The 26,601-nt window shown below is 39.0% G+C and overlaps 4 protein-coding genes across 4 annotated transcripts; 3 read left to right on the forward strand and 1 right to left on the reverse strand.

The window, feature by feature from the left end:
- The first annotated feature begins 3,366 nt into the window (after positions 1 to 3,366).
- Positions 3,367 to 6,125, forward strand: LOC114561276 (guanosine-3',5'-bis(diphosphate) 3'-pyrophosphohydrolase MESH1-like). Its single transcript, XM_028587188.1, has 4 exons — positions 3,367 to 3,634; positions 4,226 to 4,281; positions 4,366 to 4,606; positions 5,906 to 6,125. Exons 1-4 carry the CDS (start codon positions 3,370 to 3,372, stop codon positions 6,034 to 6,036), a joined length of 693 nt encoding a protein of 230 aa, XP_028442989.1. The 5' UTR covers positions 3,367 to 3,369; the 3' UTR covers positions 6,037 to 6,125.
- Positions 6,126 to 8,519: 2,394 nt separating this feature from the next.
- Positions 8,520 to 11,780, forward strand: LOC114555205 (guanosine-3',5'-bis(diphosphate) 3'-pyrophosphohydrolase MESH1-like). Its single transcript, XM_028577478.1, has 5 exons — positions 8,520 to 8,527; positions 8,921 to 9,099; positions 9,694 to 9,749; positions 9,834 to 10,074; positions 11,564 to 11,780. Exons 1-5 carry the CDS (start codon positions 8,520 to 8,522, stop codon positions 11,692 to 11,694), a joined length of 615 nt encoding a protein of 204 aa, XP_028433279.1. The 3' UTR covers positions 11,695 to 11,780.
- Positions 11,781 to 12,670: 890 nt separating this feature from the next.
- On the forward strand, positions 12,671 to 19,361 carry mfap1 (microfibril associated protein 1). Its single transcript, XM_028584957.1, has 8 exons — positions 12,671 to 12,878; positions 13,993 to 14,209; positions 14,678 to 14,816; positions 14,961 to 15,148; positions 16,315 to 16,584; positions 16,659 to 16,818; positions 18,189 to 18,278; positions 18,689 to 19,361. The coding sequence occupies exons 1-8, from the start codon at positions 12,797 to 12,799 to the stop codon at positions 18,866 to 18,868; spliced, it is 1,326 nt and encodes a 441-aa protein (XP_028440758.1). The 5' UTR covers positions 12,671 to 12,796; the 3' UTR covers positions 18,869 to 19,361.
- Positions 19,362 to 19,385: 24 nt separating this feature from the next.
- Positions 19,386 to 25,105, reverse strand: hypk (huntingtin interacting protein K). The gene is made up of 4 exons (XM_028584971.1): positions 24,882 to 25,105; positions 23,825 to 23,880; positions 20,268 to 20,319; positions 19,386 to 19,593 (listed from the first exon to the last, which is right to left on the reverse strand). Exons 1-4 carry the CDS (start codon positions 25,041 to 25,043, stop codon positions 19,498 to 19,500), a joined length of 366 nt encoding a protein of 121 aa, XP_028440772.1. The 5' UTR covers positions 25,044 to 25,105; the 3' UTR covers positions 19,386 to 19,497.
- Between the last annotated feature and the right edge of the window lie 1,496 nt (positions 25,106 to 26,601).

The following is a 26,601-nucleotide window of genomic DNA, read 5'->3' on the forward strand; positions in this document are numbered from 1 at the left end:
TCATATCATAAATGATAGGGGAACCCAGCAACGGCGATTATGAGGTTTTCCTCCATTTTCATGGAACTAATGTCTTGGTAGGAACGAAAGTTTACATCGTGTGTTTCTCCAGAATCAGCCAGCGAGAAGGACGTCTATATTCCTATTGGTTGCTGCCGTTTGCCGCTGAACCGCGTCATAGCTCATTACCATAAAGTTGACCAAAGTTCAACTTTCTGATTGATGCTCAAAACGCGACGCCGACAGATTTTTTTAATTTTTTTACAATTTTATACAATAACCAATGTTACAATTTGTCAAAACAAATAGATTGAACTTGTAGTACACAATTAATTTCGTTACAGAACATGTTTTCATCAAAAATAAGAAACATAAGAAAGAAAAAGAATAAAAAAAGAATAAAATAATAACAAAAAGGTACATAGCCAGAGTATCAGACATTAAATATCAGTTAAATTAATTATAAAGTTAAATCAGATAAGCATTGCATACATTTTGATGCTGATTTACCCTCTAATCCAGAAATACAATCTATATAATTTTTTAAGTCAAGTTTAAAGACTTTGAAAAGAGGTTTATTTTTCATAAATTTCGATTTATGAACAAAGAATTTTCCAAGCAAAATTATTAAGTTGACTATATATTGTACAGAGGAGTTGGAGTCAGAAAAGTAAAACAAGATATCAAAATTAGATAAATGTATGTTTGAGCCAAGTTGTCCATTAATGAAACCTTGTATATCATTCCACAGAGAAGAGCTATGTGAACAGCTATAGAATAAATGGTCTATTGTTTCTGTTTCCATAAAGCAAAAGCTGCATTTTTCGTCTACGGTAGGGATAAATTTAGAGATAATCTTGTTACAGGGGTAAAAAAAGGTGAAGAATTTTAAATTATATTTCTTTTACTTTGTTTGTAATTAAAAACCTATGTGGGTTACTCCATGCTCTATTCCAGTTAATATTTTCATATAAGGGGGCCCATTTGTATCTGGAGGCAGAGATAGATTTTGCACATAGAAGTTTTTGTATCACTTTGTTGTTGACTTTTCTGTCTAGAAAAGATAGACCATTTATTGAAATATTGCTGGAGAGAAATATATTAAATTGATCCAGATCTGTCTTATCTCTAAGCAGGGTGATGATCCCATGGGGTATAGCTCTGGTTACAATATCAAATTCTTTTCTTGGAGGATGGAAATTAAATTTATGGGTGAAGTTGTCATAAGATAAAATGTGATTTGAGTTATTTAATAATTGGGGTACCAGTAGAATATCATGTTTAAACCAGTTTTCTATAAAGAGTGTCTTGTTCCTATATATGATGTTCATGTTGTTCCAGATAAAACATTTATGAGGGGAGAAATTGTGTTTGTATAGAAGAGACCAACAAGTTAGAGCCTGTTTATGGAAGTTTGACAATTTAACTGGCAGTCTGTTAATGGAGTATGGGCATTGAAGCAAGAATGTGATTTTACCAAGTTTTTCGAAGATAACATTTGGCACAATGTTCCACAAACTGTTTGGATTTTTCCAAAAATCTTTTAATCCAGTTGAATTTTAGTTTCTCATTGAAAAGTGAGAAATCAATTACCGATAAACCCCCCTCCTCAATTTTATTAGTCAAGATGTTTTTCCTAATTTTATGTGGCTTCTTTCTCCATATAAAGTTATATAATAGTTTATCTAGATTGGCACATTGTAGCTTAGGTATTTCAATTGAAGTAAATAAATATGCTGCTCGTGAGAGACCTGCTTTAGAAAGAAGAACCCTGCCATACATAGATGAATCTCTTGCAAGCCAAGAATCAAACTTTTTGTTAATAGAGTCGTGTAGTAGAGATATATTACTCTCTGTCATCAACTTGTGGTTATGACTGATTTTTATTCCAAGATAAGTTACTAAATTATTTATATTTATGCCACGTATTTGACCCAAATGTTTATTTTTAAGAGAAAACAGCTCACATTTTGAAAGATTTAGATTCAAGCCTGAGCTTTCAGAAAATTGGTTTACAACATTTAGTGCATCTCCTATTTGGGATTCAGTTTTTAGAAACAGGGTTGTGTCATCGGCCAGCTGTGAAATTTTTATTTCTCTTTCATTCAATGTAATTCCTTTGAATTAACTTTTGTGAATTAAATCACATAGAATTTGAGCTACAATCAAAAATAGAAGAGGCGAGGTGGGACAGCCTTGGCGGATACCTTTGTTTTTGTAAAATCTGGGTGAGGTTCCATTAGCCAATTTAATACAACTGTTTCCCCCCATGTGAAGAGTTTTTACAGCATTAATAAAATTCTTACCAAAATTAAAAAAGTTTAAGGTGTCAAAAATAAATTTGGCTTACTGTGTCAAAGGCTTTTTGAAAGTCTAAGAATAAAATAAGGTGTTCATCATCTAGAAAGTCTTTGTATTCAATCAGATTTAAAACTAGGCGAATGTTGTTGGCTATGTGACGATTTTTCATGAAACCAGATTGGCATTCATCAATTAAAGTGTGTAATTTAGATTTGAGACGTTTTGCTAAGATAGATGCTAGAATCTTATAGTCATTATTTAGCAATGTAATGGGACGCCAATTTTCAATTAAAAGAGGGTCTTTGTGTGGTTTTGGGTTATGACACCTTGCCTCAGAGAAGCAGGAAGCTCCCCTCTGTCAAGAGATTCTTTGAAGACAGCTAAAAGAAATGTACCTAGAGACTCGGAGAAACATTTATACATCTCAGAGGTCAGACCATCACAGCCTGGAGATTTATTGTTCTTTAATTGAGTTATTCCCCATATAATCTCCTCAAGAGTTATGTCCTGACAGCAGATTTTATTATATTCTGCATCCACACAGTTAGGTGAGTTAATCAAGCTAAAGATATCCTTTGGATCTTTGAGATTAATATCTCTTGAGTAAAGTTTTTCATAAAAAGCACTTATAAAGTTTGTATATCTCTTTACTGTCATTGCTAATCTTTTCCCCAATGTCAAGTTTTTTATAGAATTGATCCATTTCTTCTTTTTTCCATGTTAAAGAAATATCTACTGTTTTTCTCACCCTGTTCCATCCAATTCCTACGTGACCTTATAAAAGCTCCTTTTGCTTTGTTCTCATATAAAATGTCTAGTTGGTTTTGTAAGTCTAATAATGTATTATTAGGCTATCTTCTTGACTCAAAGGCTCTTTTTCAGTAAGTTTGTTAATATTGTTGATTAGCGTGTATGTTACATTTTTCTTTTTTTGTGCCAATAACTTGCCATAACCCGAGCAGACGCCTCTAATTTTATATTTGAGAAGTTCCCACGATGTCCCAAAATGATTCCCTTTTCTAGCAGCCTACCATGCAGCTGAGAGAAGCCAGCTTCCATTGAAAATGAATGACTTCCGGTATCTTTAGAAGCTCAAGTCGGCGGCGGTTGTACGTACCTGGCGTTTGTCTTCAAGAGGCAGGACACATGATACAGCAGGAAGTTAATCTGCGTATCATTTCTGACTGTTGGTTGGAGGAGCGACGTTGTTATTTTTCCACCATGAATTCAGACACAGTTTTATTGTTGGAGACTATTCATTTTGCCGCAGAGAAACATCGTTACCAGCGACGTAAAGATCCAGAGGAAACGCCGTACATTAATCACCCCATCGGTAGGAGGACTTTCTCTTTGTTGTGATGCCTTCATGATAGGTAGGATTAAAAGTGTTAATGAAAGAAGTGTTTCAGTTACGTATTCAATAAGCCTTTGTGAAATATGAAGTTAAGTTAAAGTGAAATGACATATTTGCAGGAAAAAGCTGAACATTTGTGGAGGATGATGCTAAAGAGTCAGTGGAACAGATGTCTGTGAATGTGCTCAGTCATCCAGGTCAAGGAAGGCTTGAAATCAAGGGCCACTGGAGCAGTGGCAGCAAAAACAGTCCTGTCCTGTTAGTACTGTCCCGGGACAGTCCGACACTGTCCTGTACACTGTCCTGTGACTCCCAGACACTGTCCTGTGAGTCCATGACTGTCCCGGGACAGTCAGACACTGTCCTATGACTCCCAGTGAAATTGAAGTGGAAAAAACATACATAAGGTTAGCTGCTAGGATAAATAAAAACATAAAAAATGTATGGATTCCAATATTGTTTATAAATGTCGATATTTGTGTATGGATTGTAAATTACAGTTCACACCATTAAGACATCTTGTTGACTTCCTCTCTCTGATACTCACTGCTGTCTGTGTGTACTTTTAAGGAGTAGCAAGAATCCTCAGCTATGAAGGAGGCATCACAGACATCGAGGTTTTGCAAGTATGTTATGAGTTGTTCTCAGTTCGCTAATGTCAGTTCCGGTCTTTCTTGTATTACTGAGCCGGTGTATCTTCTCCCCTGCAGGCTGCTCTGCTTCATGACACAGTGGAGGACACGGACACAACTCCTGCAGAGATCGAGGCAAAGTTTGGACCGATCGTAGCTCGTATCGTTCAGGAGGTGACGGATGACAAAACTCTGCCCAAACATGAGATAAAGCGCATGCAAGTGGAACACGCGCCTCATTGCAGTGGCCAAGCCAAACTGGTTAAACTGGCTGATAAGCTGTACAACCTGAGGGACTTGAACCGCTGCACCCCTGCCGGTAAGCACCCCTCTCTCCCAGTCCTTAATCTTTACTGTAACTGAGTCGCATGTGGGAGGGGCCAGATTTAAGTTGTTAATGATGAAAGCATCAGCTAAATGACATGTAAATGTAAAAACTTGTAAACAGTATTTGTATAATATAGTAAGCTAGTCAAAACCGATCCAATACCCCTGCTGTTTTTATGTAAACTAGAGATAGGAAAATGCAGTAAAAAATACAAAATTAATTATTTTCTATATTTTTCTTATTATCAACAAATTCCATGAAAATACCAAAACCAACAACGTGTTAGTCCGTCTCTTAGTTCTTTTTGCCTTCCCAGCCCTGGCTCTCAGCTAAATGCTAAATCATTAATATATAATATTACTGAAACGGGAAGTTGGGCATTGTAGTTTTAAGCAAGGGATCCAATATCCCTGCTGTTTTTATTTAAACTAGAGATAGGAAAATGCAGTAAATAATACAAAATGACCATTAATGATTTTCTATATGTTTCTTATTATCAACAAATTCCATGAAAATACCAAAACCAACAATGTGTCAGTCCGTCTCTTAGTTCTTTTTGACTTCCCTGCCCTGGCTCTCAGCACCAAGACAATCCTATAGTGAAGACTTAAATCTTTCAAACAGCTCCAAAATGTAATTTTTTTTTTTAAAACGCTAAATAATTAATATATAATATTACTTAAACAGCTGGGCATTGTAGTTTTAAGCAACTGTTACTCAAACACAAGGATGTAGTGCATTTGGGGGGAAACTATTTTCACCTATATCACGCTTAAGCTTCACAGGCGATACTTGTAAGTGGGATTAATTCATTGATGGTTTTGATCTCATGGATTTGTTGATTTTTAAGAAAAAAGTCCTTTTGGCCTTAAGATGACAGTGCAGGAGTACACACAATACTGTGTACCCAAGTCATACAAATAAAAGTACTCATTTGGGAAATGGGTTTCTTTCAGAGAGTTGAATCATAGATGTGTTAACGTGTATTACATTACTATTACTTCTACGGACAATAAAACAAAACAAAACCTGTACTCTCTGGAAGCTACAGTTGTCAGATAAATGGAGCAGAGTGAAACTGTTAACACCTCCCAGTGAAGTACTGTTAGTAAATTCTCACAAAATGGAAATGCACAAGTACCAATACCTCACAATGTACTTAGTCCCCATACCTTCTCCCTTTGTCTGAGTGTGTGTGTGTGCGTGTGTGTGTGTGTGTGTGTGTGTGTGTGTGTGTGTGCGTGTGTGTGTGTGTGTGTGCGTGCGTGTGTGCGTGCGTGCGTGTGTCAGGTTGGACAGCCGAGCGGGTGCAGGAGTATTTTGTGTGGGCCTGTGAGGTGGTGAAAGGCCTGAAAGGAACCAACTCAGCTCTGGAGGCGAGGCTGGAGGAGCTGTTCAGACAGAGAGGGCTCCAGCTCTGACAACACAGTGGAGAGCAGAACACTCATATTACAAATGAAATACATTAGAATTTGTAAATTATGGAAATAAATAATATTCATATACATTGGTTTGGTTTTTTTTTTTTTTTTTTTTTTTTTTTTTACATTTTTGTTGAATTATTACATAGGGTACCCATTATATACCCAAGCTAACATGCTGGTAAGAAAATTCCACATGAGCACGGATGATGTCGAAATTAGTCTGTTTAAAGCATATTGCGCTCCTTTGTATACTGGTCTGTTATGGACTAAGTTTTAAAAGTCTCGAGATACAGCACTTGTACGTTTCTCCGCCATGTTTCATTCGTAAAATAGTGATGCCGTGGCGGCAGGAAAAACAAGGATGATAGCAGCTAGCAGCTGACCTGATGACAGCAAGGGTCCCAGGTTAAGAGCTGTAGCCTGCCTACAATTTTAAGCGAGAACAAATGTATATAGTTTTCATACAGACTTTTTTATACATTATATATTCTAGTGTATTATAATTTGTTTAACATGTGCAAATACTTTTTTTTTTTTACCTCAATCTCAAACCAGACAAAGACTATTTATGTTTGGAGTCCTCCGACGGCAGTACCTTGCTAAAAAAATAAAAATACGTCATCATACACAAGTCACTGGTGCTTGTTGGAGGATGCCACCGCGGGCAAAAAGAAGCTGTTTTAAACGGGTAATAGAAAGCGGAAAACGGCACTGAAAAGGCGTCAATTTAAAAAAAGGAGAGCTCTAGAAAGTGACGCCACCAAATGAACTTTTTCTATTTTTAGCAAAACGCCAAATGAAGACGTTGATACGGGTAAGCTAAGTTAGTTAGGAGAAGTGCCTTCAAACCAGCGTTTATGTTTATGAATCAAACTTGTTCTTTTGCTCCGCAGCAGCAGCTACTAGTCCAGTTTGCTGCTAACAGTGACAATGAAGAGCCAGTAAGGTTACCAAGGAGCAGCTATATGAGCCCAGAACTCCAGTTTGGGCAGGAAGGGTTGATCATTGACTGAATATTATAAGAATTAATAAGTGTGGTGTTGACCTGCTCTATATGAAAAATGCCCTGGGATAATTAATGATGCCAGATGATTCGGCACTACCATAATGACACTGGCTTGACTTGATCAGAAAGCTTTGTAAAACGGAGAGATTTGTGCTGAGAATTATAACAATTTATAAAATGTGATTTAGTGTCAGAAGCAGAGCCAGTAGTGTGCATTAGGGATAGCTGCTGTCAGTGTGGATGGCACATCTACTGTAAGCTGTTGTATCACAGTGTGTGAACAAGCAAACATGATCAGATTAGCTACAATATAATCAATTTTTATGCCCAAATATTACTTGTGACCCATTATGAAAGTTGTATGAAATATTCAAAGGAAAAAATAGATTACGGTGTCATTAGCAAGTGCAATACAATGTATCTTGTTCTTTATTTAATCTGTAATTATTTATTTGCACAGAAACAGATTCTGATATTGTTCAACATCATTGGGTTGTTGTTAAGATGTTAACTTTTCTAATAAATCTACATTGTGAAGCAACACTTGGAAATAGTGATATTTTACAATATACACCGAATTACAAGGATGTAGAGAACAGGGCGCTATTGCAGACTTATATACTAAGGATTTCATTACATTTTTTTTAATATAGTCATTCGTGAAGTAAAGTGGGCCGATCTAAGGCATGAAAATCCAGGGCTGAAAATGAGTCCCAATCCGGCCCTGCGCCCCCCTCTGTGATCTTTGTCGCCCCCCTGAGGGGTGCCCGGACCCCAGGTTGGGAACCACTGCTCTACTGCAAGTGACCTGTTGTGTAATGCAAGGGTCAGTACCTTCCAGGCATTATTGAGGAGTCTTATCTACAAATTAATTTGTCGCCTGAACGTCTCCCAGAAATGGCAAATCCTGGGTTCAGTGCCGTACGATACCAACCATCACTATGGAAACACTGGTAAAAGTGTCTTTTATAGAAACAGTCAAACCCTTGGTGTTCTCTCAATGAGCTTCATGAGGTAGCTAGTCACCTGAAATAGCTTTCACTTCACAGGTGTGCCTTGTCAGGGTTAATTAGTGGGATGTTTTCCCCTACGTTTACACGTGGCCGGTTTTATTATTTTTTTTTTCCATAAACGGACATTTCAACCTCTGTTTTCTGAAAAGTGTTCGTTTACACGTACCTGTGTATATATGCCGTCAATGCAGTCAAGAGCACGCCAGACCTGTAGGTGGCGGTGTAACGAGAAGCTCAAGCCCACGTTAGCCAATCAGAATCCCGAAAATAGCAACAACAACGAATCACTTCCTCTTTCTCTCTCTCGGCTGCCTAAAAATCTTCTTTTGTCTCAGTTTACATGTAAACGTGCAAACGGAAGATTTAAAAAATCTCCACTCAGGCCGGAGTTTTTAGAAAGACTCGGTTTCAAATGCGAATTCTCTGTTTGAAGGGAAATGTCTCAGTTTGTAAAAATAACCATGTACATGTAAACAGGGGACCGTCAGTTGTGTTGTGCAGAAGTCAGGTTGATACACAGCCGACAGCCCTATTGGACAACTGTTAGAATTCATATTATGGCAAGAACCAATCAGCTAAGTAAAGAGAAACGAGTGGCCATCATTACTTTAACACTTGAAGGTCAGTCAGTCCGGAAAATTGCGAAAACTTTGAATGTGTCCCCAAGTGCAGTCGCAAAAACCGTCAAGCGCTACAACGAAACTGGCTCACATGAGGACCGCCCCAGGAAAGGAAGACCAAGAATCACCTCTGCTGCTGAGGATAAGTTCATCCGAGTCTCCAGGCTCAGAAATCGCAAGTTAACAACAGCTCAGATTAGAGACCAGGTGGTAACCACACAGAGTTCTAGCCGCAGACACATCTCTAGAACAACTGTTAAGAGGAGACTGCGCGAATCAGGCCTTCATGGTCAAGTAGCTGCTAGGAAACCACTGCTGAACACAGTTTTATTGTTGGAGACTATTCATTTTGCCGCAGAGAAACATCGTAACCAGCGACGTAAAGATCCAGAGGAAACGCCGTACATTAATCACCCCATCGGTAGGAGAACTTTATCTTTGTTGTAATGCCTTCAGGATAGGATTAAAAAGTGTTAATGAAAGAAGTGTTTCAGTTACGTATTCAGTAAGCCTTTGTGAAATATGAAGTTAAGTTAAAGTGAAATGACATATTTACAGGAAAAAGCAGAACATTTGTGGAGGATGATGCTAAAGAGTCAGTGGAACAGATGTCTGTGAATGTGCTCAGTCATCCAGGTCAAGGAAGGCTTGAAATCAAGGGCCACTGGAGCAGTGGCAGTGGCAGCAAAAACTGTCCTGTCCTGTTAGTACTGTCCCGGGACAGTCCGACACTGTCCTGTACACTGTCCTGTGACTCACAGACAGTGTCCTGTGACTCCATGACTGTCCCGGGACAGTCAGACACTGTCCTATGACTCCCAGTGAAATTGAAGTGGAAAAAACATACATAAGGTTAGCTGCTAGGATAAATAAAAACATAAAAAATGTATGGATTCCAATATTGTTTATAAATGTCGATATTTGTGTATGGATTGTAAATTACAGTTCACACCATTAAGACATCTTGTTGACTTCCTCTCTCTGATACTCACTGCTGTCTGTGTGAACTTTTAAGGAGTAGCAAGAATCCTCAGCTATGAAGGAGGCATCACAGACATCGAGGTTTTGCAAGTATGTTATGAGTTGTTCTCAGTTCGCTAATGTCAGTTCCGGTCTTTCTTGTATTACTGAGCCGGTGTATCTTCTCCCCTGCAGGCTGCTCTGCTTCATGACACAGTGGAGGACACGGACACAACTCCTGCAGAGATCGAGGCAAAGTTTGGACCGATCGTAGCTCGTATCGTTCAGGAGGTGACGGATGACAAAACGCTGCCCAAACATGAGAGAAAGCGCATGCAAGTGGAACACGCGCCTCATTGCAGTGGCCAAGCCAAACTGGTTAAACTGGCTGATAAGCTGTACAACCTGAGGGACTTGAACCGCTGCACCCCTGCCGGTAAGCACCCCTCTCTCCCAGTCCTTAATCTTTACTGTAACTGAGTCGCATGTGGGAGGGGCCAGATTTAAGTTGTTAAATTACAATAAATACACTACATACACATATTTATGTACAAAAATTGCAAGAACCTAAATAAGGATGCACTATGTAATACAAATTTGAAATAGTAGAATCCTAATCAGCACATAGGGGGAATTTGACTTCGGATTTGTGTTGCTCTTAAGTACATATACAGAGAAAAACAAGGTAATACAAACATTTGACTACTATGTACAGCTATATGTTTTGTATATTTAAAAAAAAAGGTGTATAAATACAGATACACATGCATGTGCATAAACGTACATGTATACACACCATAATACACACATGTAAAAAACAAAAAAAACAAAAAAAAAACTGATTTGTAAACAGCAATACACTGTAAGTATAAAAGTAGCTGCAAAAAACTAAACTTATCTGAAAAAATACAAGTTCTTTTGATATAGACACATCCATATCTTTATTGTAAACAGCATGTGTATTTGTATAATATAGTAAGCTAGTCAAAACCGATCCAATATCCCTGCTGTTTTTATTTAAACTAGAGATAGGAAAATGCAGTAAATAATACAAAATGACCATTAATGATTTTCTATATTTTTCTTATTATCAACAAATTCCATGAAAATACCAAAACCAACAATGTGTCAGTCCGTCTCTTAGTTCTTTTTGACTTCCCTGCCCTGGCTCTCAGCACCAAGACAATCCTATAGTGAAGACTTAAATCTTTCAAACAGCTCCAAAATGTAATTTTTTTTTTTTTTAAACGCTAAATAATTAATATATAATATTACTTAAACAGCTGGGCATTGTAGTTTTAAGCAACTGTTACTCAAACACAAGGACGTAGTGCATTTGGGGGGAAACTATTTTCACCTACAGTATATCACGCTTAAGCTTCACAGGCGATACTTGTAAGTGGGATTAATTCATTGATGGTTTTGATCTCATGGATTTGTTGACTTTTAAAAAAAAAAAAAAGTCCTTTTGGCCTTTTAGATGACAGTGCAGGAGTACACACAATACTGTGTACCCAAGTCATACACATAAAAGTACTCATTTGGGAAATGGGTTTCTTTCAGAGTTGAATCATAGATGTGTTAACGTGTCTAACTATTACTAAAGGCAAAACAAAAACTGTAATCTGCAAGGACACTGGGAAGCTACAGTTGTCAGATAAATGGAGCAGAGTGAAACTGTTAACACCTCCCAGTGAAGTACTGTTAGTAAATTCTCACAAAATGGAAATGCACAAGTACCAATACCTCACAATGTACTTAGTCCCCATACCTTCTCCCTTTTTGTGTGTGTGTGTGTGTGTGTGTGTGTGTGTGTGTGTGTGTGTGTGTGTGTGTGTGTGTGTGTGTGTGTGTGTGTGTGTGTGTGTGTGTGTGTGTGTGTGTGTGTGTGTGTGTGTGTGTGTGCGTGTGCGTGCGTGTGTCAGGTTGGACAGCCGAGCGGGTGCAGGAGTATTTTGTGTGGGCCTGTGAGGTGGTGAAAGGCCTGAAAGGAACCAACTCAGCTCTGGAGGCGAGGCTGGAGGAGCTGTTCAGACAGAGAGGGCTCCAGCTCTGACAACACAGTGGAGAGCAGAACACTCGTATTACAAATGAAATACATTAGAATTTGTAAATTATGGAAATAAATAATATTCATATACATTGGTTTGGTCTTTTTTTTTTTTTTACATTTTTGTTGAATAATAATAATAATTAATTCTGTACTCTATGTAGCCTATTGTATTCTGCCCACTCCATTTTGTACTTTATGTAGCCTATTGTATTGTGTATTCTTGAATTGTATTGAACTGTAAGTTGTCTTGCACGCTTACGCTTTTCTTGGCCAGGTCGCCGTTAAAAATGAGAACTTGTTCTTAATGGCCTACCTGGTTAAATAAAATTAAAAATTAAAAAATAGACTTTTATTGATCCCGAATTGGGAAATTTCAGTGCTACAGCAGAAACATATCAGACACACTGCACACATACAGAATATATAATAAAGAAATAATAAGAAAAAATAGGATAGAATACATGAACAAATATTTAAAACAAAAGAAAAAAAAAAAAAAAAATACAAAGGAAAGAATGTACAAACGTTGGGAATAAAAATGTCCAACTACTTAAATTTTGAAAGTTATTGATATTATATTTTATTCCGGAAGTGTAAGTATTAGTAGTGCCACAGAAACACACACACGGTTAGCCAGTTTTTTTTTTTTTTTTTTTTACTGTAAACGGATTCTTTTTCTGACATTGTGGAAATAAAAAAAAATAAAAACTATCTCTGTATTTGCTATTTGTGATACCGCCAATAGAGAGCGGTGTTGTTGACTTGCAGAATATCTCAATTTAGCTGTAATCTTCTGTTATCAACTCTTTCACTTGATGTTTAGTTCGGAAATAAATGTAACTGATGGAAAATAGTCATCTGCGTTCCGTGAGTGGTCTAAAAATACAATAAGTTGTGGTTTGGGGTTCTTCAGTGTATATTTCTTATTGGAAGGAAATATATGTCGGAACCTTATTTTTACAGTCTATGGTCGGAACAAATCTACTTCCTGTCCGCTTGCTCTTCTGTCGGGTAGCTTCTGTTTGGCAACGAGCTAGCAATTTTTTCTCTCAAATAAAATACACATTTTTACTCCTGTTCAGTTGATACCCTCGATAAGGCAGTCATGTCTAGTCGTGATGCCCTCAACATGAAGCTTCCTCCGATCCAGTCCACGGCCGGAGCCGTGCCGGTCCGGAATGAGAAAGGTGAGACGTTTTTTCCTTCAGCTAGCAGGCGGCTAGCGGCGTGCTAAGTTAGCTTAGCTTAGCTAGCTAGCTTAGCCTAGCTTAGTGTAACTTCACCAATAACCGCAAATAACAACAACTTACGTCCACTGTCTGACACTAAAAAATAGCTAATGTTACTAACGTTAAGTGGGAGCATATGCCCGCAGGTTGCAGCAGTATATTAATACGCATTGTTTTCGCAACAAGATGCATAACCGTTACATGTTGTCTATGTGTATGCATGTGTTTATGTGAGTGTAGGTAGGTAGATGAACGGTGTATGTGTATGGAAACATGTATGAATAAGTGAAGCATCAAATAGTTTTCTATTTAACTAAAGGATAAAAATAGAGAAAGGGGGTAGGACCAGATTGTGCTGGAATGTACATGTTCTTATTTATCTGTTATATATAATATATGTGTGTGTGTGTGTGTGTGTGTGTGTGTGTGTATATATATATATATATATATATATATATATATATATATATATATATATATATATATATATAATGTGTGTGTGTGTGTATGTATATATATATATATATGTGTATATATATATATATAATGTTATATATAACATATAATGTGTGTGTGTGTGTGTATATAACACACACACACACACACACACACAAAATAATGTATTATCATCTTTTACATGTTCAAAATAAACTACACACTAACCTATTCATGCCTTGTTTGGGTGTCCACATACTCTTGGCCGTATCGTTGGAGGATCCTACCCCTAGAAAATACTCAGATTTGGCCTAGAGCCAGCATATCTTTTGTCATTTGTGTGTGATAAACGATGAATTGATTGCCACAATTGTTGTAGTATCAGCTTTAAAAACCTAATTGGTGCATCCCTAAAAGGAAAAAAAAACAATTTAAATAATAATGAATCATCACCTTTGTCTCAACAAAAATGCATTATAAACTTGACTGAGTTAGTATTTTTTCTTTTAGTTACTCCTAATTAATGCATCTTTATTTATAAAAAAAAAGTAAGAATCAAGCCACCATCTACACCGTCAGCATCAAGGGTTGGAAAGCCTAGATGGACTTAGCTCATGATTGTCTCTGCATATCCCAGGTGAGCTCTCCATGGAGAAGGTGAAGGTGAAGAGGTATGTGTCAGGTAAACGTCCTGACTATGCGCCGATGGAGTCGTCCGATGAGGAAGAAGAGGACTTCCAGTTTGTGAAGAAGGGAAAGGAAACGGAGGCAGAGGCGGAGCTGGAGGAAGAGGATGTCTCCGACCCACGTCTCAAACGTTTGCTCAACCGTGTCTCTGAGGACGTGGAGGAGAGGTATCCCATCATTTTATTTGAGTTGACTGAAATGATCATGAAGTGTCGTGGTGCTGAAAGAGCTAATTCAACCCTAGTCTTGCATTGCCAGACCTTCCGCCACAGCGCTGTGGAGAAGGGTCTGGCTAGTCCACACAGCATTCCGGGATGGGAGAGAAAAACTTGCTCTTGTTTATTGGCATTTCTTTAAACCAATCACAATCGTCTTGGGGTGGGCGGTTTTAGTCGTGCAGCAGAAAACTCCGATTGGACCGATAGTCTAGCTAGCTGTCTGGATTTACCCTGCAGAGATCTGAGGAGCAGTTAACCATAGTCCTCACAAATCCACCGGAGGTTAGAACGCCAACACAAAGGAAGAGGAAGGTGAGAGCCATCCGGCGAAATGTTCGGCGGCCCCTGACCAAACTAATTAAACGGTGTCGATATAGACTAATGTAACCACGTTGCTTTCGGTTTGTTTGTCCTCAGGCTTGCGAGACACCGACACATCGCAGAGCCTGAAGTTGTGGCCGAGAGCAGCGAGGACTCTGACGAAGGCACGTGGCACCCGGAGCGTGAGGAGAGTAGCGAGGAAGAGGAGGAGGAAGAGGAAGAAGTGGACGACGAGGTAAGCGGCACTCTGTGCAGTTTGATTTTAACGTAATGTTAATGTAATCCTTGTCACAGTCACTTTTCGTCAGCGTTTTTTTCATATATATATATTTTTTTATAGGTATATTAATAGGTAATTTTTCTTTCTGATTCTGCGCAGGAAATTGAGAGGAGAAGAGCGATGATGCGGCAGCGAGCCGCCGAACGGAAGAACGAGGAGATGGAGGTTTTGGAGGTGGAGGAGGAAGGGAAGTCTGGGGCGGAGTCTGAGTCTGAGTCGGAGTACGAAGAATACACAGACAGCGAGGATGAAGCAGAGCCACGGCTCAAACCTGTCTTCATCCGCAAGTATGAACTGAAACCACGGTTTAAAAACAAAATATAGAAAAGAATTACCTGATTTTGTGTAAGACAAATATATGTTGTCAATTAACTGTTAGGTAGACACTGTAGCTGTGGTTAGATTTTGTTGTCTTTTTCCTTATTGGTGACCAAACATTGCAATGATAATACATTTTTAGTAGTTATTAATTATTCCTGTGCTGGTGGGTCTCTCACGCGCCGGATGTCTCTCCCCATTTTTTCAATCTTGACTATCAGGGCTTAGCGCCGCTCAGGACGGTTGTTATTGGTTTGGAAAATACCAACGAGCCAGAGAGTTTGTTTTTTTTCCCCCCCGCCTATCACAGGATATACTCCATCGCTGACCTAGCGCTGTGGAAATAGGTCGTGCTATGCGAAACTACTCCTACACTAGATCGCTTAGTGCAAAATAATTGGACATCATACGAGATTGGGCAATTTTGAAATAAGAACACACAAATAGGGATGTAACTATTACCGGTGTAAGGGTAAACCACAATAACAATTACCGTTTTCATTTAAAAATGTCATTATTATCACGGTGGATTACCACGGTGTGGAAACCGTATGTTTAATCCTTCCCAGCTTCAGAGTCTCCTGAAGTTGCCGCGCAGGCGCACTGCGTCGCCTACTTAGCGTACAGACTAAGTCTGAAGCATGGGCATATTTTGGTTATTATAAGAATGCCGAAGGACAGTTGATTGAAGATAGTTATCCTGTCTGCAGAATGTGCGGGGGAAAGTTGCTGCTAAAAGCGGCAATATGTCAAATCTCCTGAACCATTGTTCCTTTGATGTTAAAAATTGCACTATTGATAAGGTTTTGCCTATATTTTTGTAATATAATAAACACTGTTAAACCTTTTGAAACAATTTCAGCTTGTGTAGGGCCTATCAGTGCTTTCTGAACATATTGAACACACTTTTAAAAATACTGCGATAATGCCGAAAACCGTGATAATTTTGGTCACTATAACCGTGACGTTACATTTTCATCCCATTACATCCCTACACACAAATAGGTGTTGACCAATACAAGTTATTCACTTATGTGTAGCATATAACAATGGATTTAAAAAAACAACACCAGGGAATGTCATTCTTGACTTCATCGGATGTTTAATCTGTATCTCTTGTCTGTCTGCGCCGCAGGAAGGACCGAGTCACAGTGGCGGAGCGCGAAGCGGAGGAGCAGAAGCAGAGAGAGCTGGAGGCCGAGGCCAAGAAACAGGCGGAGGAGCGACGGCGCTACACCCTCAAGATTGTGGAGGAGGAGGCTAAGAAGGAGTTTGAGGAGAACCGGCGCACACTGGCCGCCCTGGACGCTCTGGACACCGACGGAGAGAACGAGGAGGAGGAATACGAAGGCTGGAAAGTCCGAGAGCTCAAACGCATCAAGAGGGACAGAGAGGCCCGAGAAGTGTGAGTAAACGCAGATGTGAGTACTTTGATGAAAGGAGCTTGCCATATCCTAACGAGTGGTGTGTTGTCCTCAGCATGGAGAAGGAGAAGGCTGAAATCGAGAGATTCCACAACCTGACGGAGGAGGAGCGCCGGGCTGAGCTCCGCAACAGCGGGAAACAAGTCACCAACAAAGCCAGCAAAGGCAAATACAAGTTCCTCCAAAAGTACTACCACAGAGGAGCCTTCTTCATGGTAAGTCAATACGGAGGTGAATTATTTCCATAAATGCCGCTGGGTCTGACCATTATTCAGGTTAATCTCGACTTTTAAACACAATGCAGCCATTAAAGCTTTATGCTACGTTCACACATGGCCAGCTTTTTTTCAACCTCTCCGTTTTCAAAAATATCGTGCGCAGCTGTCAGTTTTCAGAAAAGTGTTTGTTTACATATGCCGTCAAGAGCACGCCAAACCTGTAGGTGACAGTGTAACGAGAAGCTCAAGCCCACGTTAGCCAATCAGAATCCCGAAAATAGCAACAACAGCAACAAATCACTTCCTCTCTCTTCTCTTCCTCGGCTGCCTAAACCTCCTTTTGTCTGTTTACGTGCAAACAGTTTTCCAAAATCTCCACTCTGGCCGGACGTTTTTAGAATCGTTTTCTGAGGGGAATTCTCCGTTTGCGTGTAAACGAAGGGAAATGTCTCTGTTTTTCAAAATAACCATGTACGTGTGTACACAGGCTATTAGTGCGCACGTTTTTGATATTAATTAACGTCTGTTACATTCCAGCCGTTGCCAAATGAGTTGCTACAAAGCTAATGAAGACTATCAGCTCCACACAACTCTCTCTGGATTTCTCAGTAGGACTGTGTTCAGAAGATTCTGGCGTCCGGTGACTTTCGCGCACAGAAACTCAAGTGAAGATAATGACCTCTTCTGAATAGTCCATCATGTTCTTTTAATCCTCCGTGTCCTCCTTGGCTACTAGCTACAGTGTTGTTGACATTACTTAGAATTCCTCATGGCGGCAGAAACGGAAACTACGCACTTTAGCTTTAAGGGAGTGTAGGGCTGCTTTTCTGATGTCTGAACTTTAAATTTCTGCAATATGATTGTACGTTACTTGGTATTTACTAATTCACCATTTTCCTTCTGATCTTACTTGTATTGTTGATTCTTCATTATTCTCTGTTTTATTGTATGTGTTACATGCAACTTTTAAGTTCTAGCACGCCCTTCTATCTTGGTCAGGATACGCCTCTAAAAGACACAGATTGGATTTTCTTTTAATAATGTGAAGAACTTGTTACACTTTTCCCAATAGACCAATTTGGCCTGGTTTTAGTAATGTACTTTTTAAAAGGTAAACATTGGATACGATACAATGTCATAATAACACATACCTGTGCTTATGTTTGTCAATAAGTGGCAACAAGTTGCAGTACAGAAATGCTAGAGATAAGTTTGGAATTTGGAAACCATTTCCATTATGTAGTTTCTCCACCAGAAGACACCTGTAAAGTGTCATACGTTAAATTTGGTGTTCCAGTGAATGGTGAGCTGTGGCAGGTTCAGGTTGCTCAGCGGTTCTGTAACTGTAAACGGGATTTGTGTTCCAGGACGAGGAGGAGGACGTGTACAAGAGAGATTTCAGCGCGCCTACTCTGGAGGACCACTTCAACAAAACCATCTTACCCAAAGTCATGCAGGTCAGCTGCTTTTTACTCCTACTTCACCCGTTACACTGTATGCTATACCTATTATAGCTCAACTTAATTATATCATGTTTACTGTATAATGGTGGGGTGCCTTTAAAATAGTTTGTCCATCGAAACATGTATTAACACTTTCTTTCCTGCCATTAACCTCTTAAATTCTCGATTCTCCCCCTTAAATTTGCAGTTATTTGAATAATAAAATATTTCGTACCCACTTGTTTATATATATATTTGGATATTCACAACTAAACTCATGAAAAAGGATGCACCTTTCATATTCTATTTTTCCGTGTTTAGGGGAAATTTACCAGCTGGATGCATTGTTTTCCTTTTAGAATGAAGGCGAAGTCATTTCACATCTCTGATTCAACTCTTTGTGGTTTGTTTTTCCCTCTCAAAAGGTCAAAAACTTTGGTCGCTCTGGACGCACCAAGTACACCCACCTGGTGGACCAGGACACCACGTCGTTTGACTCGGCCTGGGCCCAGGAGAGCGCTCAGAACAGCAAGTTCTTCAAGCAGAAGGCGGCAGGCGTGAGGGACGTGTTTGACCGACCCACAGTGAAGAAGAGGAAGACTTAAGATCAGGCTGACGCTGCAGCTTTAAGAGACTGTCCGAGACCAAGCAGCAACCCACCGAGTCTCTTTCCTGGACTTTTTGTGGAAGGAAAGCAGCAAATAAATGGGGATTCCACTGCTTGATCATTTAGATTATCTACCAGGAACACCATTTAAAATGTAATGTTGGCTCCTCAAACCTTACTTAAGATGCAGCTGGTTTTCAATTCATTAATATGCAGCATATAATTTCAACATGAGATCTTGTAATATTGCTTAAATTTCCTACAGTGTGAAGATTGCTGCATTTTGAGGAGATGCAGGGGAATATTAGTAAAATCTCCTTTTGTCTTGAAAGCAGTGGGTTGTAATTTTGTACAAATCAGCTATTATAATTTAATAATAGTATTCAGATTCTTGTATTGATTTCCTGCATTACCGTTTGCTTTGTGCAAGTACAGCTATTGTAACTTGCTTTGTGTTAAATAAAACTTGTATTTTCAATTTTAAAACTTTACCTCGGACATCAAAACAAGCAGAACTACTTTAGTCACTTTTATTTAAAAAAAGAAAGATTTGGGGGTAAAGGTTACACCACAAGAGTTTAACCACTGGGTTCAGTCTCATTGTCTCAGTGTGTGAATGCAGTTTGTTCAGTTGGTCAGAGCCACCAGAGCCTCCACCACGTTCCCCATGTGTTCCCTCAGACTGCGCTCCGCCACGGACCTCGAAATCTCCATCTCTGACATCTGCACGGCAACATTAACAGAATAGGAATCATTAAACCTTAAACTAAGACATGAAATGCTTAAATTGACTAGAAATAAAAAGATAAAGGACAATTGCAACATCTACAAGTGGGATGCAGTTACACTCAAAACACTCAGGTTTAATTTGACTGCACTCTATTCATTTTTGGGGCCCCCTCGGTCCAATAGACGTTTTCACCGCAGACATTGTGACTTGTCATAGCAGGAAAAGCACAGCTGAAATTGATAACCTTAACAATGGCTCAATTCCATCAAGTGTCCCAATAAGCTATTTCAGTGAGTCAGCCTTGATTGGTTAGTTATTTTAGTTTTATAAACACCAAAGTCACAATAACCACAGCGGTAGAATTGCAACTACGGTGTTCTGCAAGGTAAAGTTTCACAAAGAGTGGTGACTTTTTTTAAGGTTAAGGGGATGTGGGAACAGTGTGCCTAATTTTGGGGAAAAAAAAAACATAGGCCCTAAGTTTCAGTGAAAAAATATATTCTTAGAAATGTGGGAACTTAGGGCTGTTGGAACACTGGCATGCTCCCAATGTTCCAGTGTCCACATACTTTGTCATGTAAAACAGATGTGTCTTTAACATCACCTGAACAGAATAGAAGAAGAAAACATCCCAAAGTGATTGAGCAAAAAAAAAAAAACTACTTACAATTAGTTCCACATCCTCTTTCTTGATGGTGACTTTGGCCAACTCTTTTTCTCTGAAAGCAAAACAACACACAGTGAGAACAATCCACAGAGTAGGGCTGTGCAATCAAAAAGGTTATCGTGATTTTGGCTTCTAATGATTACGAAAACAGTAATCGAGAAAAACAATTATTTTTGCATATTACGTGGAAAGTATTAAAAAGGAAATTGCACAGTTCAAGGTGTTTTTGCGGTTTCACAATTTTTTGACTGCCATAAATGCAACATCTTTCCCAAAGACAATGAGTCATCGTGCCCAATAATCTGGATTTCAAGATTATGATTTTTTTCCCCCCATAATCAAGAAGCCCTACAACAGAGTACATTAAAGTCCAGAGTGCATTCCAGGACGGTATGAGACTTTAATCTGGAGAAACTCCCTCAACCTGCTCATTACAAATGTTATTTCCCTTCTCATTCTGTGCTGGGTAATTACAAGATGCATGTCCTATCCAAAAGAAAGAAGCAAGGAGCTGATGCTACGGTTATAGACATTAGGGGTGCATGATATATCAACTCAATGTTATCGCAATGTCAAATTGTGCAATGTTATATCAAAAGTGTCATAAGTATGCAATATTTTGTTTATTTCCTGGAGCGCTGCGTCCCGTCCGTTGGCCACGTGGCTTAGTTGTGTTTGATTTAGAGCTTGAAACTCTAATGATCGTCATTTCATTGGCCAGTTACCGTGCCACTTGCACGTTAGTACACGTCAGCGCACAGGTCTGCTACGTGACAAACCCTTATGGAGCGTACCGTGTGTGTGCATATTTTGACAGAGTGATAGCGTAAGTCAGGGGTGTCAAACTCAATTTCACTAAGGGCCACACTGGAAAATAAGAATCACATCAAGGGCCAGACATATTTAGTTTACCGACATGCTTTTATTTAATCGAAAAAGTCAAATATATTTGACTGTATTATTGCATAGGTCATATAGTCTTCGCAGTTATAGTTTGGTCGCAATAAAGTCCTACAGAAGTCAGGAAAAAGTTCCTCAGCCATCATAAAAAAAAAGTGACAAAGACGATCATAATCTGTGAGGGGACGGATTTGGCCCATGGGCCTTGAGTTTGACACGTGGTGTAAGTGAAGAAATAGAGACAACTAAATGGAACGAATCATAGAAGCAAAAGGAAAGTTGTGTCCTGTTCTCTTTATTTATTTTATACTGTACCACCAGTAAAACACATCCTGTTCTGTAGACAGTGTCCTTATTAGGGCTGTGTATTGGCAAGAATCTGGCGATACGATACATGGGTCACGATTCAATATATTGCAATATAGTTCGATACTGTGCGTAATGCAATTTATTGCGATTTTTAGTATAAGAAGTATAATTTTAGAAAAACTAATATTTATAAAATAACATGTTCAGAAAAGTCAAAGAAGTTTACTTTAGGTAAACAATTCAGTACACAGAAAATCAAACTGCCAGTTTGGGATTGTGGTTCCCAGATTCTTAGTGAGCTAATGTTGATATGCTAAAGTAGGCCAAAGTTCAGCCATAGCTACATTGTTAGCTTCTAGCAAAGAGTCAGGCACTGCTAGGCAAGGGCACTAGACACTATCTACAGTGGGGGAAATAAGTATTTGACCCCTTGCTGATTTTGCAGGTTTGCCCACTTACAAAGAATGCAAAAATCTACAATTGTAATCATATGTACATTCTAACAGTGAAAGACAGAATCCCAAAGAAAATTCCAGAAAATCACATCATATGAATTTATTAAAATTGATAACCATCTGATGAGGAAAAACAAGTATTTGACCCCCTGGACAAACAGCAAGTATTCTGGCTCCTACAAGCCAGTTAGTCTTTCTTTAAGACACAGCCCCAATCCGAACCAATTATCTACATCAAATACACCTGCCTCACCTCGTTACCTGTATACAAGACACCTGTCAACACCCAAACAACCAGCATCCAACATCACCACCATGGGCAAGACCAAAGAGCTTTCTACGGACATCAGGGACAAGATTGTTGATCTGCACAAGGCTGGGATGGGCTACAAGAGAATCGGAAAGCAACTTGGAGAGAAAAGATCAACTGTTGGTGCAGTTATCAGGAAATGGAAGAAGCACCACACCACCGCCAACCTCCCTCGGTCTGGGCCTCCACACAAGATCTTGCCTCGTGGGGTGTCCCTGATCATGCGAACGGTGAGGAATCATCCCAAAACCACAAGGGGGGAACTGATGAATCAACTGAAGGCAGCTGGGACCACAGTTACAAAAGAAACGGTTGGTAACACACTACGCCGTCATGGATTGAAATCCTGCAGCGCACGCAAGGTCCCCCTGCTCAAGAAGAAACATGTACAGGCCCGCATGAAGTTCGCCATTCACCACCTGGACGACTCAGACGAGGCCTGGAAGAAGGTGATGTGGTCAGATGGGACCAAAATAGAACTTTTTGGCCTCAACTCGTCGTGTTTGGAGGGCAAAGAACACAGAGTACAACCCAAAGAACACCATCCCCACCGTCAAGCATGGTGGTGGCAACATCATGCTTTGGGGGTGCTTTTCAGCCAAGGGGACGGGACAACTCCATCGTATTGAGGGGAGGATGGACGGGGCCATGTATCGTGGAATTCTGGACCGACATCTCCTTCCCTCAGTGAGAGAGCTGAAGATGGGTCGAGGATGGGTGTTTCAGCACGACAACGACCCTAAGCACACGGCCAAAGCAACAAAAAGAGTGGCTGAAGAAGAACACATCAAGGTTCTGGAGTGGCCTAGCCAGTCTCCAGACCTGAATCGATTGAAAATCTTTGGAGGGAGCTTAAAATTGAGTTGCCAGGCGACAACCTCGGAACCTGAATGATTTGGAGGCTGTCTGCAGGGAGGTGGGCCAACATCCCTGCCGAAATGTGCACAAACCTTGTCACCAACTATAAAAACCGTTTGACATCTGTGCTGGCCAATAATGGCTTTTCTACAAAATATTAACATGCTGTTTGTCCAGGGGGTCAAATACTTGTTTTTCCTCATCAGATGGTTATCAATTTTAATAAATTCATATGATGTGATTTTCTGGAATTTTCTTTGGGATTCTGTCTTTCACTGTTAGAATGTACATATGATTAAAATTGTAGATTTTTGCATTCTTTGTAAGTGGGCAAACCTGCAAATCAGCAAGGGGTCAAATACTTATTTCCCCCACTGTATCTATCTATCTATCTATCTATCTATCTATCTATCTATCTATCTATCTAAAAATCTATCTATCTATCTATCTATCTATCTATCTATCTATCAAAAAATCAATACAGTATTGCAAATTGCAAAGATTTTTTCTTACGCCCCTAGTCGTTATTTATTTCATGTTGGACCAGTACAATATGACAGTCAGTTGAAATAAACCTTGCATTTTATTTGTTACGAATCTATTTTGATGCAATATCCCAATATTTATAATCAATATCGCAATATTATATTTTGTTAATATGGCGCAACCCTAATAGACATGTTCAGCCCACATGTAAAGACCGGCAGGGTCAACATTTATCTTACCTCTCTTGTTTGGCTTTCTGTTCTCGTGACCTTCTGTCTCCGATCACGGACATTGCCTGAAAGGAAGAAAACGTTGTTCTCCATATTATGTTGTTTTCACCTTGTTTCGAATATGAATGCTGTTACAACACACAGAAGTTCCTATAGGTGTATTTAATAAAACATATGTTAAACAAGGGATTCATTTGTAACCTACATTTGACCACAGTTAGACTTTTATACTTAAAGCCCAAAGAAGGTTACTTATCCTCATTAAAGTAAAATCATATTTTTTTCTGACCTGGTAACTTTGAAAATCTGAAATACATTTCTTTTTCATTCCTTATCCCTCCTCAAACTACAAAGGGCCATCTAAACACTGAAATATACCACTCAAAATTCACTTCTACCAGACAGTAAAGATGCAGAATCCACAGATGTATTATTATTTTATGTAAAGATCAGCATGGCCCCACTTGACACCTTGTCACCATTAAAAAAAAATGATACATTTGGATTATTTTAGAGAACAGTGCACAGAAATAACTTTCTATTAATAATAACACGACACACTTTAACCCCTGTTTTTAATTCTAATATTTAGTTGACGTTTTTCGTTTTTTTATGCTATTCCAGCAGTGGTTTGAATTGTTTATTTTTTGCGTCAATTAATAAATGCTGTATTATTATTATTATTATTATTATTATTATTACATTGTTCTGGTCTATTCCGTCCTTGTACTGGTAACGTTAAAGACCCAGCCTTTTTTTTTTTTTTTTTGGTTCAATGCTATGGTCTATGGCAAGTATGGTTAATGAAGCAAAGGGGAAAGTAGCTTTAGCTAGCTCTGAGGCACTTAGCCACCGAATTCTTCATTAGCTGAACAATTGCAAAGCAACTGCTAATGCCATTTTAGCATCCTGTAATCAAGCAGAACTCTAGCTAAACAGCTAACATTTCTTATAAGACAAAGTACATGTGACGCTGCACACATGACTAAGTTTGATGATGAAGTGCCGACAGTATGGCCAGCAGTGGCCGCATGTTTCCCGGCTAACGTTAGCCCGGAGCACTCACCGTTTCTAAGTCAGAGCTGGAGATTTCCTTCTCCTCCGCGTAGTCCGTGACTCTCTCCAAGTCTGCGGCTCCGCTGTCATGTTTCCGAGGCTTTTCTGCCGGTTTTCCCGTACAGTTTTCGTCGGCTTCCAGGTCCAAATCGACGTCTCCCTCTGCCGCCATGTTTGCTCCAGTGAGGCCGGAACAAAAAGAAAGGTTCCTTTAAGCGTCGGAGGGGAAACGGTGTCGTACCGAAAAAGAAGCACGATATAAAGGAGAAATCCGTCGATTTTTAAAATATCTGTGGATATTTAATCACAAATATGATTCTGTGATGTATGTTGTTGAACTGTATAATTCATAAAGACATCTACCCGTTATCCAATTTATATTATGACACACTTGTTAAACTGTTGACATTTCATTTTTCTTTTTTTAAGTTTGCGTTTATTGCAGTTTTTTTAACAACATATGAAACAAAATATAAAAATCAACACCCAAATGTAAACAAAACGCAGAACGAGGACTGTGGATTTTTTTAAGAAGCAATGGTAACACTTTACTTGAAGGTATCGACATAATCGTGACCGAAACTGTAAAAATGATTTATAAACAAATCATAAACGTTTATGACGTCTGTCAGTAAGTGTCATTCGGTTTTTGTCATGACAAGTTGACATTGTTTGGGTTGTCTTGATTATGACAACATGACATTAATCAAAGTGACCAGAAGTTGTCTTGGTCATGACAAGTTGACATAAAATTGGTTTGGGATGTCTTTGTAATGACAACTTGACATAATGTCATCCTGTTTACTGTCAAGTTGTCTTAATAAGGACACTCCAAAGACATTTAATGTCAAGTTGTCATGACAAATACAGCTTCTGGTAATGTCACCCTGGTTAATGTCAAGTTGTCATCACAAAGACATCCCAAACCAATTTTATGTCAACTTCTGGTCATGTCACTTTGATTAATGTCAACTTGTCATAATCAAGACAACCCAAACAATGTCAATTTGTCATGACAAAAACCGACCGACACTTAATGACAGAAGTCATAAACGTTTATGACACATTCATGACAGTGTCATGTCATAGTTATGACAGTGTCATGTCACGATTATGTCGATACCTTCAAGTAAAGTGTTTCCGAAGAAATTAGTACCAAAAAGACTGCCGAACCACATATTAGCTTCAGCTGAACCTTTTGCAATATTGCACAGAACGAGAACTGTGAATTTTTGTTACAACGGCTCGTCACAGCCAGTAAGGAATGAAGAAATATATACAACAGCAACCACTTTACTTCAATTTTATACATATGGACATGTAAATACTGCATTAGACTTTAAACAAGTCTGAACCTCTCCTTTTATATTATTATTTTTACCACCAGATAAAAGCCTCTCATGGTGAAATGTTTCATAATTTGTCTTGTATCTGTCCTACATAAGACTAAAGAGCACACACATGTAAACCGAAACCTGTAAATGTTCAGTAGTAGGGTATGCATACAAATACCAAACAAAGACCAGCAAGACAAAATCAGTGCACAAATACATACATAAATACAAGTAGAATCAAGTTGGGTCCAGATAACCTGTTTATATTTCTGACATTATGTACTTTAAGTTTTATGCACCTTATTGATAATATTTATTGTTTATTTTGTTTAATTTACACTAGGCATATATATTTGCACTCTTTCCTACTTTGTACTGCAACTGCTCAGCCATTTC

Source organism: Perca flavescens, chromosome 1 (genome assembly GCF_004354835.1).
Source record: "Perca flavescens isolate YP-PL-M2 chromosome 1, PFLA_1.0, whole genome shotgun sequence".
Classification (NCBI taxonomy): domain Eukaryota; kingdom Metazoa; phylum Chordata; class Actinopteri; order Perciformes; family Percidae; genus Perca; species Perca flavescens.